Source organism: Hypanus sabinus, chromosome 2, assembly GCF_030144855.1.
Source record: "Hypanus sabinus isolate sHypSab1 chromosome 2, sHypSab1.hap1, whole genome shotgun sequence".
In the NCBI taxonomy this organism is placed as follows: Eukaryota; Metazoa; Chordata; class Chondrichthyes; order Myliobatiformes; family Dasyatidae; genus Hypanus; species Hypanus sabinus.
In genome coordinates, this window is record NC_082707.1 from 12,008,768 (window position 1) to 12,025,991 (window position 17,224).

The 17,224-nt window shown below is 41.5% G+C and overlaps 1 protein-coding gene across 1 annotated transcript; it reads right to left on the minus strand.

Annotated features, from left to right (window-relative positions):
- Nucleotides 1–6,361: 6,361 nt before the first annotated feature.
- On the minus strand, nucleotides 6,362–14,112 carry LOC132402975 (extracellular calcium-sensing receptor-like). Its single transcript, XM_059986155.1, is given in 6 exon segments — nucleotides 6,362–7,269; nucleotides 7,356–7,479; nucleotides 9,323–9,597; nucleotides 10,967–10,994; nucleotides 12,643–13,476; nucleotides 13,840–14,112. Coding segments are annotated over 6 exon segments (2,427 nt in total). The 5' UTR covers nucleotides 14,098–14,112.
- Nucleotides 14,113–17,224: the final 3,112 nt, after the last annotated feature.

Sequence of the window (17,224 nt, forward strand, 5' to 3'; positions counted from 1 at the left end):
TGACATTGACGAATGTACGAATGGAATCGCGTAGGGAGCGATCCCTGCGGAAAGTAGAAAGCGGGGTGGGGAAGGGAAAGGTGTGCTTGGTAGTGCGATCCCGTTGGAGGTGGCGGACAAGTCCGTTGTCCGTTTGTCCCCTCCCCCCATCCCTTACCACCAATTTCCCTCCTGGCACTTATCCTTGTCATCGGAACAAGTGCTGCACCTGCCTGTACACTTCCTCCTTTTCCACCATTCTTGGCTCTCGGCAGTCCTTTCAGGTGAGGCGACACTACACCTGTCAGTCGGCTGTTGTGGTATTCTGCGTCCGGTGCTCCCGGTGCGACCTTTTATATATTGGTGAATCCCGTCGAAGACGAGTAGACCGGTTAGCTGAACACATACGCATGTCCGCCAGGGAAAGTAGAATCTCCCAGTGACCAGACATTGTAATTCCACGTCGCATTCCCAAACTGATATGTCTATCCATAACCTCCTCAACTGTCAAGATGAAGCTTGACTCAGGTTGGAGGACCAAAACCTTAAATTTCGTCTAGGTGAGCCTCCATCCTGACGGCATGAACATTGATTTCTATAACTTCCATTAATGCCTCTCCTCCCCTTCTTACCCCATCTATTATTTATTTATTTATTTATCTCCCCCTTTTTTTTCTCTCTCCGTCCCTCCTGTTCTCCATCTCCCTCTGGTGCTCCCCCCATTTCTTACTCCCAAGGCCTCCCGTTCCATAATTCTTTCCCTTCTCCAGCTCTGTATCCGTTTTGCCAATCACCTTTTCCTGCTCTTAGCTTCACACCTGCCCCCCTGTCTTCTCCTATCATTTCGGATTTCTCACTTCCCCTCATACTTTCAAATCTCTTACTGTCTTTTCTTTCAGTTAGTCCTGACGAAGGGTCTCCACCCAAAACGTCGACTGTGCATCTTCCTATAGATGCTACGTGGCCTGCTGCATTCCACCAGCATTTTGTGTGTGCTGCTAGAACTTCCAGTATCTGCAGATTTCCTCGTATTTGGGCTATGCTTGAGCCTGGATAGTTCTTAGGTAAGGACATTTTCGGAATAGCATTGTGGACCTAAGGGCCGGTGTTGTGCTGAAGGTTTTCTATGTTTCTTAAAGCTCCTGCATATCCTCTTTCTTAATATCTCCTGTGCTCAAGCTGTTCAGTCTTCTGCAATGCTTCCCTATAATCGCCAAGATTCTTGTCCGTAGTGAATAGTGAAACAAAGTATTCATTAAGCACCATTGCTATCTCCCCCGGTTCCATACACATTTTTCCATTGTTACACTTGATTTGTACTACCCACTCACGTCTTATCCTCCTTCTGGTAGAATGTCTTGGGTTTTCTGGAAGCTGGCCCGCCAAGGCCCACTCATAGACCCTTCTGGCTTCATTCTTAAGCTCCTCCTGCCTAGCCTTATACTCTTCTAGATCTCTATCAATACCTTTCTTATTGGGACGTACCTATACAGAACGCCACGAAAATATCCCCTGAAGATTTGCCACATTTCTGCCGTAAATCTTCCGGAGAACATTTTTTCCCAATTTATGCTTCCGATTTCCTGCCTGATAGTTTCATATTTCCCCGTACTCCAATTAAACACTATTCTAACTTCTCTATTTCGATCCCTCTCCAGTGCTATGGTAAAGGAGTTAGATTTGTGATCACTATCTCCGAAATGCTCTCACACTGAGAATTCTAACACTTGATCCGTTTGATTTCCCAAGACCAGATCAAGTACAGTCTCTTTTAGGCTTATCTACATAATATGTCAAGAAACCTTCCTGAACACTTCGAACTAACACTACCCGATCTAACCCCTTTGCTGCCGCGAGACGCCAAATAATATTTGGGAAATTAAAATCTCCCCCACTACAACCCTGTTATTATTAAAACTTTCCAGAGTCCGTCTTCTTGTCTGCTCCTCAATATCCCTGATACTATGGGGTTTTCTATGGAAAACACCTAGTAGATTAATTGATAGTATCCTGTTCCTAATTTCTACCCAGAGAGACTCAGTAGGCAAACCCTCCATGACTTCTTACTTTTCTGCAGCCGTGATTCTATCTCTGATTAGCAGTGCCACCGACCGTTTCTTTTGCCTCCGTCCCTGCACTTTCTGAAACATCTGAAATCTGCACTCTGAATAACCATTGCTGCCACTGAGGTAATTGTCTTTTAATTAAGTAAATAATTAATTGATTATCGTACTGGCCTGCACTGCTTTGTGCATTTTATGTAGTCCTGTAAAGGTCTGTAGTTTAGTGTAGTTTTTGTGTTGTTTTACGTACTCTAGTGTAGCCTTGCGTTGTCCCATATAATCTCGTGTAGTTTTGAGTTGTTTCATTTAGCACCAGGGACCTGAAGGAACGTTGTTTCATTTTTACTGTCTACTGTACCAGCAGTTTATGGTCGAAATAACAATAAAAAGCGTCTTGACTGGACTTGACATTACTTGACTCAGATTCAGATCTAATTCGGGCAAGTATACGCAACATAATAAATCACTATAGGTTACAAACATTGATTAAGCGACTTAATTCTGTAAGCATTGGCACAACATTTGATTTCAGCAATATTAGAGCGTCATCTCAAAGCGTATCGATTGTAAAGTTGACTATAAAATGTTACTCTGCTAAATTAATTACAACGTTCACGGAATCTTCACTGGCACACTAGAACAACTCAAAAGAATAGCTTACACTTCATAACTCCACAGCAACAATGTTCAAGCATATAATTATGTTCCCGGTATCTTTATATCACCAAATCTTTTATATATTCTACCATTCCCTCAAGTCTTTGGGACAAACCAAGAGATTGGCAGTTTTCTTTCATTCATGTATTTAATATTGTAGTCATATTTGCATCTATAAGAATCTATTTAATTGAAACCAAAGTTTCCACAGACTCCAAACTCCAGTTCTTGTGTAATAGATTTTCAAACTGATGTCTACCACATCAACATCGCAGGTACAATACAAGTCCTAATTGTGTTGTGATTGCATTTGTTCACACATATTTTCATTTACAACTTATTATTTTGTTTTTTTTTCGCACACTGAGAATTTCACGGTCGTTTAAATGGATACGACCTTAACACCAAGAAGCGGAAATAAGCCATCTGGGCTATCGCATCTCCTCCAGAATTCAATCACGACTGATCCTTTTCCCCTTCCTCAGCCCCATTCCCTGCCTTCTCACGATAACATCTGATGTATTAGGACACTATTGTGTTTCGTTTATTTTTGCGTGGTTGTCTGTAATCCGAAGGATGTCAAGGTTGCATATAGAACACATGCATAAATACAAATGTAATTTGAAATTTAAATTTGAAGTTTGAATTTTGTAATCTGATATACTCATTCCCATCTAGTTAAGATCTATTATATTGGACTTAAGTTGAAAACTTTGAAAACAGAGCGATAGAGAGAGAGCAGTTACAATTCCCCAATGATACATTTGTCATTGACTTAAATAATTTAGTTGACTAGGTATGATGCATTCTTTAATTTTCCCGAAGTTCCAAAGTAGCTAACCGAGGAACTGTGTAAATGGACAATTAGTCTATTGATAAAGACGAGTTGATTGGGTACTTGCTGCACAGGACAAGACAGGACAAAGTTAGCATGGCTTCCTTAATGGACAATCCTGCCTGACGTGCCTGTCTTTGAAGAGATTGCAAGCAGGATAGAAAAGAGGAATACACTGGATGTTGTATTATTAGGACTTACAGAAAGATTTGACAAGTTGCCACGGATGAGGCTGCTTGCTAAGTTAAGAGCCCGTGGTATTCCAGGAAAGTTACTAAGATGGTAGAGCTTTGGTTGGTTGGAAGAAGCAGAGAGTTGGAACAAATAATTCACAGATTGGCTGCCTGTGACTACAGACGTTCTGCCGCTGCCGTGTGGGAAACTCTTCTTTTTATGACGTATATAAATAATTTAGATGATGAAATAGATGGCTTTGTTGCCAAGTTTGCAGATGATGGAAAGGTTGATGGAGGGGCAGGTAGTGTTGAGGAAACAGGTAAGATGCAGAAGGACTTAGAAGGATGTATGTGTCTATACTAAGCTCACTGCTGTTCTCTCTATACACCCATGACTGTGGGAATAGGCATAACTCAAATAGCATCTATAATTTTGCTGATGATAAAAACATTGTTGGTAGAAACCCAAATGGTTACGAGAGGGCGTACAGGAGCGAGATACGGGAACTAATGGAGTGGTGTCGCAGCAACAACCTGGCCTTCAACCTCAGTAAGACGAAAGAGCTGATTGGGTACTTCAGGAAGAGTACGTTGAAGGAGCACTTACCAGTACACGTATATAGATCAGAAATGGAGAGTTGCGCAGCTTTAAGTTGCTGGGTATCAAGACCTCTGAAGTTCTAACCTGATCCCAGCATATCGATACAGTTATAATGAAGGCAGGACAACGGATATTCTTCATTAGAGTTTGAAGAGATTTGGTATGTCAACAAATACACTCAAATACTTCTATAGATGCACTGTGGAGAGCATTCGGACAGGTTACATCACTTTCTGGTATAGAGAGGCTACTGCACAGGACCAAAAGAAGTGACAGAGTGTTGAAAATTTAGTCGGCACGATATGTGTTATTAGCCTACTAAGTTCCCAGGACATCTTCAATAAACGGTGCTTCATAAAGGCAGCGTCAATTATTAAGGACCTCCGTCACCCAGGACGTTCCCTTTACTCACTTTTACCATCTGTCAGCGGGCACAAAAGCCTTAAGGCACACACTGAATCAGTCAGGGACAGATACCTCTCCTCTGCCATCTAATTTTTAAATGGACATCGCACCCTCGGACAGCAAATCAAATTTTTATTAATATTGTTTCTGTTTTTGCGCGATTTAAATCTATTGAATATCTATATAATGTAATTGATTTACCTATTATTTTATTATTGTTATAATTACATGCTGATGCTAAGCTAACAAGATTCACAGCACTTTCCAGTGATGTTAAACTTGATACTGATCTGAAGAATGAGTAAGAAATTGGTAAATGAAATAAAGTGCATGGTTATGCACCTTGGTAATAGAAATAAATGTGTACTCTATTTTATAAGAAGGGAGAAATTCGTAAAAATCTGAAATGCAAAGGGACATAGAAGTCCTTGTGCAGAACACGCGAGAGGGTAATGCATGTTGAGTCAGTGGTGAGAAAGGCAAATGTAATGTTAGCACTTATTTCAAGAGGTCTGCAATACAAAAGCAGGGATATGATGCTAATACCCTGTAAGGCACCGGTGAGGCCTCTCCTCAAGTATTATGTACGGTTTCGAGCTTCACGTCTCGGAAGAAATGTGCTGGTATTTGAGACGGTCCATTGAATGTTCAGATGGATGATTCCCGGAATGGAATGCTTATCATACAGGAAACGTTTGATGGCTTTCGGTCTGTACTCGCTTGAATTTGGAAGAATGACTGGAGATCTCATTGAACGATTTAGAATATTGAAAGGTCCAGAGAGAGTTGATCTGGAAAGAATGTTTACCATGTAGGGAGAATAGAGGTCTAGTGGGTCCAGACTCCTGATAGAGGGGCGTCCATTCAAAACGGAGATACCGAGACATTTCTTTAGCCAGAGGGTGTTGAATTTGTGGAATTTTGTTATGTATAGCTATGGAGGCAAGGTCGTTGGGTGTATTTAAGGCAGAGAATGATAGGTTATTGACTGAACAGAGCATCGAAGGTTACGGGGAGAAGACCAGGAAATGGTGTTGAGGAGGAGAAAAAAGGATCAGCCTTGATTGAATGGCGGAACAGACTCGATAGGTCAAATGGCCTAATTCTGATCCTGTATCTAATGATCGTATTGCCTTATAGCATCGGGTGAGAAAACGTTTCAATCATGCAGCGATATTATATGTAAACCTGAGTCATATGTACTTCTTGTTTCCCATCTGGGTTAAACTTTCGCACAATCCAAAATAAACGACTTACAGAAGATTTGAAAGTATTCCACTGCTCACAACATTAAACTGCCAGCATAGAAACAGAGTATAAAAACGAAATTTAAAAAAAAAAAATGTTTTGTATGTGGAACGGTAGCGTCATGGTTCGCGGAAAGCTATTACAGAACCTGCGTCCGGGTTCAATTGTGCCGCTGAGTGCAATGTGTGTGTACGTTATTCACCCGCTCCAGTATTCTTTCACATTCCAAAGACGTGTGCTTTAGTAGATTAGTGTTCGTCATTGGTTTGAATGATTGGTGTTGGCTCCATTGACCAGAAGGGTCTGTTACCGTTCTGTATTTCTAAACAAAATAAAAATGAAAATAACCACGCATGACACATAATAATATTACAGAGATCGGAAGGGACGCTGTTCGTTACAGTGATCTTTCTTTCGACATCATATGTTTCTTTGTATTTTTATCAGGTTTCATTAAAATAATGTAACATTTCGGTGCAAACATACAGACTAGCAGACTGAAGCTCGATGCCCAGATAGCGAACACTTCTACAGCCACGGTGTACTTTCCTGGAGAGCTCACGTAAGCCGGAATAAAAGTTATCCAAACAGCGCAAAAGATCAGCATGCTGAAGGAGATGTATTTTGCGTCGTTGAAACTGTCTGGGAGTTTCCGTGCAAGGAATGCAAGCACTAAACAGACAATGGATAGCAGAGCAATATAGGCAGATACTATGTAAAAGGCGATCAATGAGCCAACGTCACATTCCAGAATAATGATGTCTCTGTAATGGTTCATGTTTTTCATGGGGTAAGGAGGTGAGAGATTTAGCCAGACAATGCAAACTGAAGCCTGCAAAATTGTAAGTACGAAGACACCCAGGCGTTGCTGCCCGGGTCCGAACCAATTCATCACGCTTCTGTTGGGAAGAGTTGCCTTAAAGGCAACCACGACAAGGATGGTTTTGCCCAGAATGCAGGAAATACACAGAACGAACACAACTCCGAAAGCTGTGCGGCGCAACATGCAAGACCAGTCCGATGGATGTCCAATGAAGGAAAGCGAGCAAATGAAGCAAAGCAGAAGGGCAAAGAGAAGCACGAAGCTGAGTTCGGAGTTGTTCGCTTTGACTATGGGTGTTTCTCGGTGTCGGTAGAAAATCACAGCTGTGGCTAATGTAAACAAGATTCCCACCAGAGCAAGCGTCAGTAATACAAATCCCAGAACATCTCGAAAGGAAAGAAACTCAACTTTCTTGGGAACACATTGGATTTTTTCCTGATTGGACCAGTATTCCAACGGGCACTTGATGCAATCCGTGGAACCTGGAAAAATGATTATTTGATATAAAAATGATTGTAAGCACAGAACTGCAAAATTGAGAGTCATTGCAATTCTTCTCACCACTTACCAGTGACGTTGCTGATTTCACCATCGGTGCACTCTGCACAGTCAAAGCAACATATTGGCTGTCCTTTCCGGCTGACCTTTCTTGTTCCAGGACGGCAGGGCTCTGAACAAATTGCTTGTGGTATCTGAGGCAGGATAAAAATCTCGATATCATATGTTGGTTGTGCAAATGCCCTATTGAAAGTGCTAAACAGCTGACAAAATGATTGAAATGGAGCTTGAGAAGAATTTTTAAAAAGTGGTTGTCCATTGTACATTGAACAATTTCATATCTGGGCAATCTGCAGTCATAAACAGGGTTTGTTGAAATGGCTGCTCGAAAAAGAAACAACGAGAGGAACAGGAGCGTGTTGACTCATTGCGGAGTACATGCATTCTACAGATCGAAATCAGGAATAATTCGTCCGAACTAAGTGAATAAAGGGCAGTAAATGGCCAAAGCTCAAGTAGCTCCCTTGGAGCTGCTTTCATATTAGAAGCAGAGACTGTACACAACGTCCTAGTTCTATGTAACTGTTTATGTCTGTATTATGGACCATTTGAGATTATGAGCTCTTCATCGCCAGCACAAAGAGGGAGACAGCTACAGGCAACAACAGGTTTTGCATTAGGTACCACTAGGGTATGTATGATCCAGCAGAGGGATGACACAGCGGTCAGCTAACGGCGCATTGGGTTTTTGCAGAGCAGCTGCTGGGTTGTGGGTTGGTTGCCATCGATTAGCTAAGTGGACGACATTGTTATTTTATAGACGAGAAACGTTTTCCAAATGACATGTGGCTTTCCAGGTGCCAAAAGCAGGGGAAATTCCGAACTTGGCTACAACAGTCTTAGGTGGCAAGGTGTGAAGCTGGAGAAGATATCTATATTATGGGTCGGAAAGATGATGAATTCAGCAAAATATTATCAGAGAATTTGATACTAAGTTAATGGACAGGGTCGCTTTGGTTGTGATATCAGGATTGCTACCCTTACTGCATACTGGTGAGGCCAGAAATCCGCGATTGTTATTTCAGGTGTTCCCGTTTCCTCCCATATTACATTGACCTATGGGTTGGTAAGTTACTTGATTATTGTAAATTATGCGGTGATATGGCTGGGCTGAAATTATTATTATTTTTTGAAATTCATAGTGCCTACTCTGTGCTGTATGTCAATAAATATATATAAATAATATAAATATAAAATAAAATATAGTTTACTACATATTTAACATGTTGTTCCGCGAGCGTTGGCTTCTTACCTATTGAATTATTAGGCTATCTTCCAGGGAAGACAAATACTACAGAACGGACGACTTATACTGAACGAGAAGGCGACTAATTTTCTTCACAGAAGGTTTGCTAAGGCTGTGTGGAGGTGGCAGAAACTAAACTAAATTTGCAGTTTGTTGGGAATCACAGCGCGAGAGCAGACATCCCACTGGTTACGAGGTTATTAAGCCTACTGGACTGGAAGTGTGGAAGAGAAGAGCTGAAAATGGTGGGAATAGCGTTCTGAGTTGTGCATATTTCAATGCAAAGAATATTTCAACGGGCTTGAAGTATAGCTCTGCACGTAGAAGTATGGCATTTAAACCATAAGTGAGATAACTTTATGGAAGCACAGAAAATGCAGTTCTAGGTATTTTATACTTGCAGTGAGTAAATAAGGAGGACAATACGAGTCATGGAAAATTTTAGGACAGTTTTCAGATAGTACCGACCAGAAAACTCGGAAACTGAGACAATATAAGTGAAAGTGATGAATGAGAAATGAATGAACTCCGGAATGGGATTATATTACAGAACACCAAACAGTGTGCGGGATTTAGACGAATAAGTTTGTAGACAGGTTATAGATTATTTCAAGAAACTTAAGGTTGTGATAGTAGGTGATATTAACTCTCTAAATATTAACAGCCCAGAAGTCTATTTATTTTCCATTTCAATACCGTCAAAATAAAGTTATGGCAAAAGATGTACATACCATATTCCCTGTCGTGCTCCATATGATATCCCTGATATTAATCATTATTTCGTGCCCTGGCGGAGCCGATCCGTCATAATATCCGACATATACAATGCCTACGTTTCCCTTGAAAGTCCTTTGTAAGTTCACGAATTCGTATCTTGGTACTGGGTCTCCATTTTCATCAAAATATACGGCTTCTCCCGTCTTCGCTGTGAAATTAACTGTGCGGAGGTAGTGCAGTAACTATTGGGGTTTTGTGGGGAGTGGGGGTAGGAAAAGCAATAGGGAGTCTATTTTTAAAGGAGGCGTGCAATCCGTTAATTAAAATACAGACATTCACATTTCCTGTAAGCATTGATGATTGCAATGTAGTGCATCATCAGTACCACAAAAAGAAGATACGCATATTTGAGACTGCTGAGGGAGAGTGGAGGATGCTTAAGCAATAATTTCTTAGCTGTAAATATTCCATCTCAGGCCAATCTCAATCAGGCTTAAATTATCTGATCAATATGCAGGAAACAGCGTTCTCAGTCGCCTGGATCTTTGTTTTGAGGGATGTTAACCAGGGCGGACTGAAAAAAAAGAAGAGAATTCACAAACAATTACCATCTACAGATCACTTGCAATACCAAGGGAAACAACACACTGACCATTGCTACACCTCCATCAACAATGCTTACCGTGCCATTCCAGGCCCTCAAGTTAGGAAGTCTGATCATCTTCTTGTACTTCTACTTCCTCAGAATAGACAGAGACTGAAGAGCTCAGCGCCAGCAGTGAGTTCCAAGAAGGTATGAACAAGGGAAGCACTGAGGAGCTTACAGATTGCATCGAATCGGTCCACTCCTCTGTATTCAGGGATTAATCATAGAATCTGGATGAGTTTGCTGCAGTTGTACAGACATATATAAAAACTGTGTCGATGAGTGTGTGCCAACAATGACTTGCTGTACATTCCCAAACCAAAATCCGTGGAAAATCCACGAGGTACGTCGCCTGCAGAAGCCTCGTCGTGCCACCTGACAATCAAGACTGGTGACCCAGGTCTGTACCACAAAATCAGGTATGACTGGCGGAGGGCTATTTCAAGGGCCAAGAGACGGATGTACTGCAATTCTTGCAAGATTTACAAGGGATTACGTCCTACAAAGCGAAACGCAAATAGCACGAATGGCAGTGATGCTTCATTACCAGATGGACGCAACGCCTTCTATGCCCAATTTACAAGGCAGCATATAATTGCAGCTGTCAAAATCCCTTCTGCACCAGGTGATCCTGGTGATCTCTGTCTCGGAGGCCAAAGTTAGGCTGGTTTTAAAGACGGTAAACCCTCGCAAGGTGCATCGTCCCGACAGAGTAAATGGTAAAGCTCTGAAAACGCGTGTCAAACAATCAGTGAGGTATTCAAGGACATATCCAGCCCATCACTTTTATGGGCGGAGGTTCCCATTTGGTTCAAAAAGGCAATAATTATACAAGTCCCAAAGAAGAGCAATGTGAGTTTTCTTAATAACTATCGCCCATAGCACTCACATCTACAGTGATGAAATGCTTTGAGAGGTTGGTCATGACTAGGCTGAACGCTTGCTTAAGGAAGGACATGGTTCAAATAATATTTGCCTACCGCAGAAAAAGATCAACGGCAGATGCAATCACAATTGCTCTTCAAACGGTCATAGACCACCTGGACAAAACAAAGACAGATGCCAGGATGCTGTTAATCGATTATAGCTCAGAATTTAACACCACCATTCCCGCATCACTAATTGAGAGGATACAGATCGTTGGCTTCTGTCCCTCCTTCTGCAATTGGATTCTAGACTTCCTAACCGAATTACCACAGTCGCGCAGGAGTGGTGGTAATAATATATCTTCGCTTACGTTCGATGCTGGTGCACCTCAAGGGTGTGTGCTTAGCCCACTGCTCTGCTCTTTCCATCCCCATGATTGTGTGCCTAGGCATAGCACAAATACCATTTATAATTTTGCTAGTGATGGTTGGTTGGTTGATTCTCAGATTGAGACGAGAGGGCGCACAGGAGTGGGATATGCCAACTTGTGGATGGTGCCGCAGCAACAGACTTGCACTCAACGTTAGAAAGACGAAACAGCTGATTGTGAACATCAGAAAGGGTAAGACTAAAGAAGACATGAATATCCTCATAAAGGGATCCGAAGTGGAGAGAGTGAGCAGTTTCAAGTTCCTCGGTGTCAAGATTTCTGAGGAACCAACATGATTCCAATATATCGATGCAGCTGTGAAGAAGGCATGGCAGCAACTATACTTAATTAGGTTTTGAAGAGATTTGATATGCAACAAAAACGCTCAAAGACTTATAGATCTACGATGGAGTGTATTCTGACAGTCTGCATCACTGTTTGATATTGGGTTGGAGGCTGTAACCATCAGGTTCAAGGTATGAAATCGTGATGGCACACACTCAGCGAATCAGGAACAGCTTCTACCACTCTGCTATCTGCTTCCTAAATGGTTATTGAATCTGTGAATTCTACCTCACTTTAAAAAAATATATACCATGTCTGTTATTGCACTGATTTAAAATTGAATGTTCATATACTGCAGTCTATCTATCTATCTATCTATCTATCTATCTATCTATCTATCTATCTATCTATCTATCTATCTATCTATCTATCTATCTATCTATCTATCTATCTATCTATCTATCTATCTATCTATCTATCTATCTATTTATTTATGTATATGTATTTCTTCTTCTATATTATGTACTGTATTGAACTGCTGCTGCTAATATAACATATTTCACGTCACCTGCTGGTAATAAATACGTTTTGCATAATATATCTGCATTCGATCTACAAGCATAATTACTGCATATGATGCTGTGGTTTGCAGATATGTGTAATGATTCAGGCTGGGCCTTTATAGTACTGCAAAATCGCCCGGCTGCTTCCTTGTTTGAGATACGATGTGTTGGCTGCTAACCTCTCACCACTACCTAATAAAGATTATCAGAATTCGCAGGAAGCTACTGTACAGAAAGCGGGAGTGTTTCACTGGCGACCCTGTCTACATTCATCTTTCAACCAATACCTTCTAAACCCGATCCAAGTGTCAAACACACTGATTGCATCTCTGTCTATTATCTAGTTTCCACATCCCCCGTTTATAGACAGATTGGTTGTGCACAACATTGCCAAAAATTTTCAGAGAATAAATGGTTGACTCCACAAACCGAATATATTGCAGACATAGAGAGGGCAACAGTTCAATAACCTTCAGTTAAAATATATGTTTCAGAATTTTATCACAACTTTCTCAATGAGGTACAAAGGATTTGCACGCCTACCTGCCATGGCTCGAAATTTGATATATTCGCGCATGTGTTATTCACAAAGGGACCTTCGCCTTCGATACAGGTTAACAGATTGTGGAGTGCGTGAGCGATGGAGTAGACGGCTGTATACACGTGGTATGAACTCCCGTCCATTACTGCAGGAAGGTAGGCATTTTCTATCCCTGCGATCTGCTCCTTCCCTGTGCATTGCCAAACTTGACCTGTAGAGTTTCCCGGGCTTGTCCTATTGTCTGTGGTAAAAGAGCATTTGAATAAAGTTTCCCAGAACTCAGTTACTAAAATATTGCCAGGGAAGTTCGAAGGATGGACTTTATGAAGATAATCTCTGAGATCATCTATTTCTGTCCTTCGGGTGGTTAGGCCGATTGTTCCTGTGAGATAAATTACTCTTTCTTCTGGGAGGAGAAGATCAGCTGTAACCCACGCCTCACTCCCAATCCATTGTACACCGGTGACATTTTGACGCACAATTTCATTCAATAAAATTCGCATATCACCAACGTTAACAAAGGCCACAACCACTTTAGTGGACGCCTGACTAATCACCTGGACAATTTGGCTAATTTTCTCTGGAGGGTCAGTCCTGTAAAAAGACTCGGAGTAGGCAATGCAAACCCCAAACTTTTCCACGTGCTCCACAAATCCTTGCATTCCGAAATTACCATAATCGGTGTTACTTCTAATGGTTCCAATCCATGTCCAGCCAAAGGTTCTTACCAGTTCAGCAATGAGTTTGGACTGGTACTGGTCGCTAGGTATAGTTCTAAAAAACGTAGGATATTCCGTCTTATCGCCGAGACAGGAGCAGGTGGAGTAGTAACTAACCTGTTGATAAGAAGGTAAATAGATGAATACGTATGTCCGACTTTTAACTACAAGTGACTGACATTCCGATAGCGTTTCTTTGTGAAGCTTCTTCTGACAGTACGCAACTGTAACATCGAATAATGAACATGAATATAATACATGCTTCTGGCATATTTCTACGTATTTATTACTCTGTTAGTAAAGCTCTGGTTCGGGACATGCGGACTACTGCTGCATAAATGCACATTTTAATTGGGCGATTATCCTAAGTTAAGATACCCCTATTTCAACTCCGTCTTGACCAGGGTGCGCACAATTGCATCAGTGCAAATAAAGATAGTTGCGCAATAGTAAAAATATTTTTTCACCGTAAAAGATTACCAGTGGAATCCCGAAGGAGCTGATTGTCCTGGAGGTTACGATGGAATTTGTAGATATTTCGCAGCCAACAATGGCAGCGACGTTGGAAGAACCTCTGCACTGAGGGTATTTAAATGATTCTTCTTCTCCATTGATCAAGGCGAGGGCTGCCTTCGAGGCGATCGCGGAAGATGAGCAGTCATCGTGGATCTGATACCCGAGTGTTATCCCCGGGAGGATATTCACATTCTGGTTTATTTCTTCAATTGCAAAAATCATCGTTTGCACCCGTTGGAAGCTTGCAAGCCAAAAGCTATGGGATAAATATAAAACGAGGTGATAACGGTCTTCAGATTACTAATTAAAAAAAATGACATTAGATAATCTTGAACATATTTAGTTAAAAATAACAATTTTTGTTATCGATGAATGATGTTCAGGGCACTAACATCGACTCTGAATTATTTGTAAGGGATCAAAAACACTCAAAATTATGTAAACAGGATTCTACGGACCTTACAAGATAGGGTTCAAATGGGACCATATTCTTCTTAGTTGCGGCCATCTTCACAAGAGCGCAGCTAACAATGACGGAGCAATGGAGGCAATATGCTGGTGTACTCAACATGTCAAGTTGTTTCTATGGAGTTAAATAAACACTTGACTATTTCTACCGAAACACTTCCTCAGCATTAGGCAGTAAATGAGCAATATTTCATATGTTTGCAGTCTCGGAGAGCAGCAGTCTCTCCAGTATTAATGAAGGGCTTCCATAGATTGCCCCTTAGTCACTGAGCACTTCCAGTACTTTTGATGTTTCGGTTTGCGACCATTTACAAAGTCACGTCCTAGTATAAATAAGCTTGGTATTGTTCTGCAATTGTCTACATTATTTCGGAACCGCATTCGAGCTGGGTGATAACAATAAAATTTAAATGCACATGGGACGTGGATCAATCCAGCATAGTTCATAGAATAGTCGTGCTAACATAATTTTAGTGTTAATTCCATGTTTCACCTGAATAATACTCTGCCTGCACAATGTCCATAGCCCTCCATAATGGAAGGATATGCGATATACGCGCTTGGGAGCTCTTAGCTCGGCACATCATTCCATCATGCACCCCGTCACGCATCCCACTGAGAAACCATTCTCTGTATGATATGACTTAATTCCTCGTAATTCATCAAGCGTATGCCACATAATACTGTGCATTTCCTTTCAGGGAAAATATTACCAGTTGTCTGGTTGCCAATAAACGAGTTAGGCGAAACAGCAATGTAACCTTCAGTGAGAAACTGGCACAATCTGGCAATTCATCTTTGCCGTTCAACACATTTATCAATGCATCATAAAAAATATCGTATAGGATGCAGCATGGTGAGGTATGGCAACCTCTCTATCCCAGAACGCAAAAACTGCAGCGTGTTTGGGAACCTACCATCCCGCCCTGTATAAATTTCTCACCTACTCGGTAAAGCAGCGAAAATAATCAAGGGCTTCATCCAGCTTGGACATTTTCCAGTTGTTCTACTTCTGTTCCTCACCCTACACACCCATTTTCTTTCTTACATGGCTTTACATGCTGCCTGTCATCTTGTGCTCCCTCTTCCTCTCTTCACCCACAAGCATGTGCGCTGGTTTCTGTACATTTACTTTTCATTTACTTATTTTTTCTCCGGCTTACTGTTCAAGGCCCAACTCTTCGAGTGTTTATTCTCCTATGAAGATATTTCTGTTGTGCTAAGTACCAAACATATGCCACTATAGATTTCACAGGAGAACTGGTGAAATCTTCCCACCCTTTTACTTGCATAGAATATCAGTTACCTGGACTGTTTCCTCTTTCCACTTGTAAAAGTGCTAACCCCTTATCTTAGTTCCTCCCTCACTGCAACATCTGGTTACAGATGAGGCTTTTCATTACAGAACAAACGAGATGTTCTTCTTCTTCTTCTTCTTCTTCTTCTTCTTCTTCTTCTTCTTCTTCTTCTTCTTCTTCTTCTTCTTCTTCTTCTTCTAGGAAACGGTTTTCCCTTCCTCCACCATCAATGCCGCCCTGAAACTCATCTCTTGCCCTTCGCGCAAGTCTTTCCTTATGCTTATCCTCCCGCTATCCCGCGAGAGATAGGATTCCTCTGGTCCTCACCTGTTGCTTATCAGCTGCAACGTAAAGCTGATAAATCTCTGTAACATCTTCCATCTCCAACGGGATCCTTCCACCAAGCACAGCTTTCCTTCACTCACTTTCTTCTTTAACCTGGAATCCCTCACGACACGACTCCCTTGTTCTTTCGTTCCTTCTCAACGTGCTTGCTGGTACTGACTCTTGCAAGCGGAACAGGTGCTGCATCTTTTGCTGAACCTCATTCACTGCTATTCAGGGACCCAAACAATGCTTCAAGCAGAGGTGACACTTTTTCTGTGGGTCTGTTGGAGTCATTTATTGTATTCGGTGCTACAGGAATGTCCTGCTATGTATTGGTCAGACCAGATATAGATTGGGAGACCGCTTCGGCGAGCACCTACACTCCGTCCATTAGAAACAGGGTAAGTGCCCATCCCCATTCCGAAATGGCTACCCTACCAAATTAACGAAGAGTACCAAAGTTGTTTATTTTAAATATAATCAATAATACTAATTCGGGGAACGCAATGGGTCAGGTAACATGTAGTTAAAATGACAGGTGATGAACCTAAAATTTTCCTGTTGTATTTCAGCCACACCTTCTACCATACATGTTTTCTTCTATATGATGTATTGCATTGTACTGCTGCTGCTAAGTAACATATGACACGTCACATACCGGTGATATTAAACCTCATTCTGTTTCGGATTCAGAACGGATAGGTTCCTAAATAATTTGTATTTTTAAAACTCTACAGTCGGTAGCCTACCGTCTTATAAGTCTACACTGATTATATATCTCTCAAAAAACATATCTCAATAAATTACTTCATGTGCTGAGCTGGATCATGCGAAGCATCACAGTGAACAATCATTAACTGGTGCTGAATACACCGTGCTAAGACAGGTCATTAGGCACATGACTGGAAATGGCAGTTAAACTGACAGCAGAATTCCAAATCTGTACATAATTTACCACGAACCAAAACGGAAGTCTACCGGTAGCCCCCAACCAAAAAAAAACATAGTTTTCTCTGATTACTGTAATTCTGAAAAATACTATAGAAACATAGAAAACCTACAGCACAATACAAGCCTTTCGGCCCATAATGCTGTGTCGAACAGGTACTTATTCTAGAAATTACCTAAGGTTACCCTTAGCCCTGTAATCATCTAAGCTCCTTGTGCCTATCCAGGAGTCTCCTAAGAGACCCTTTTGCATCTGCCTCCACCACAGTGGCCGACAGTACTATCCATGCACTCACCACCCTCTGCAT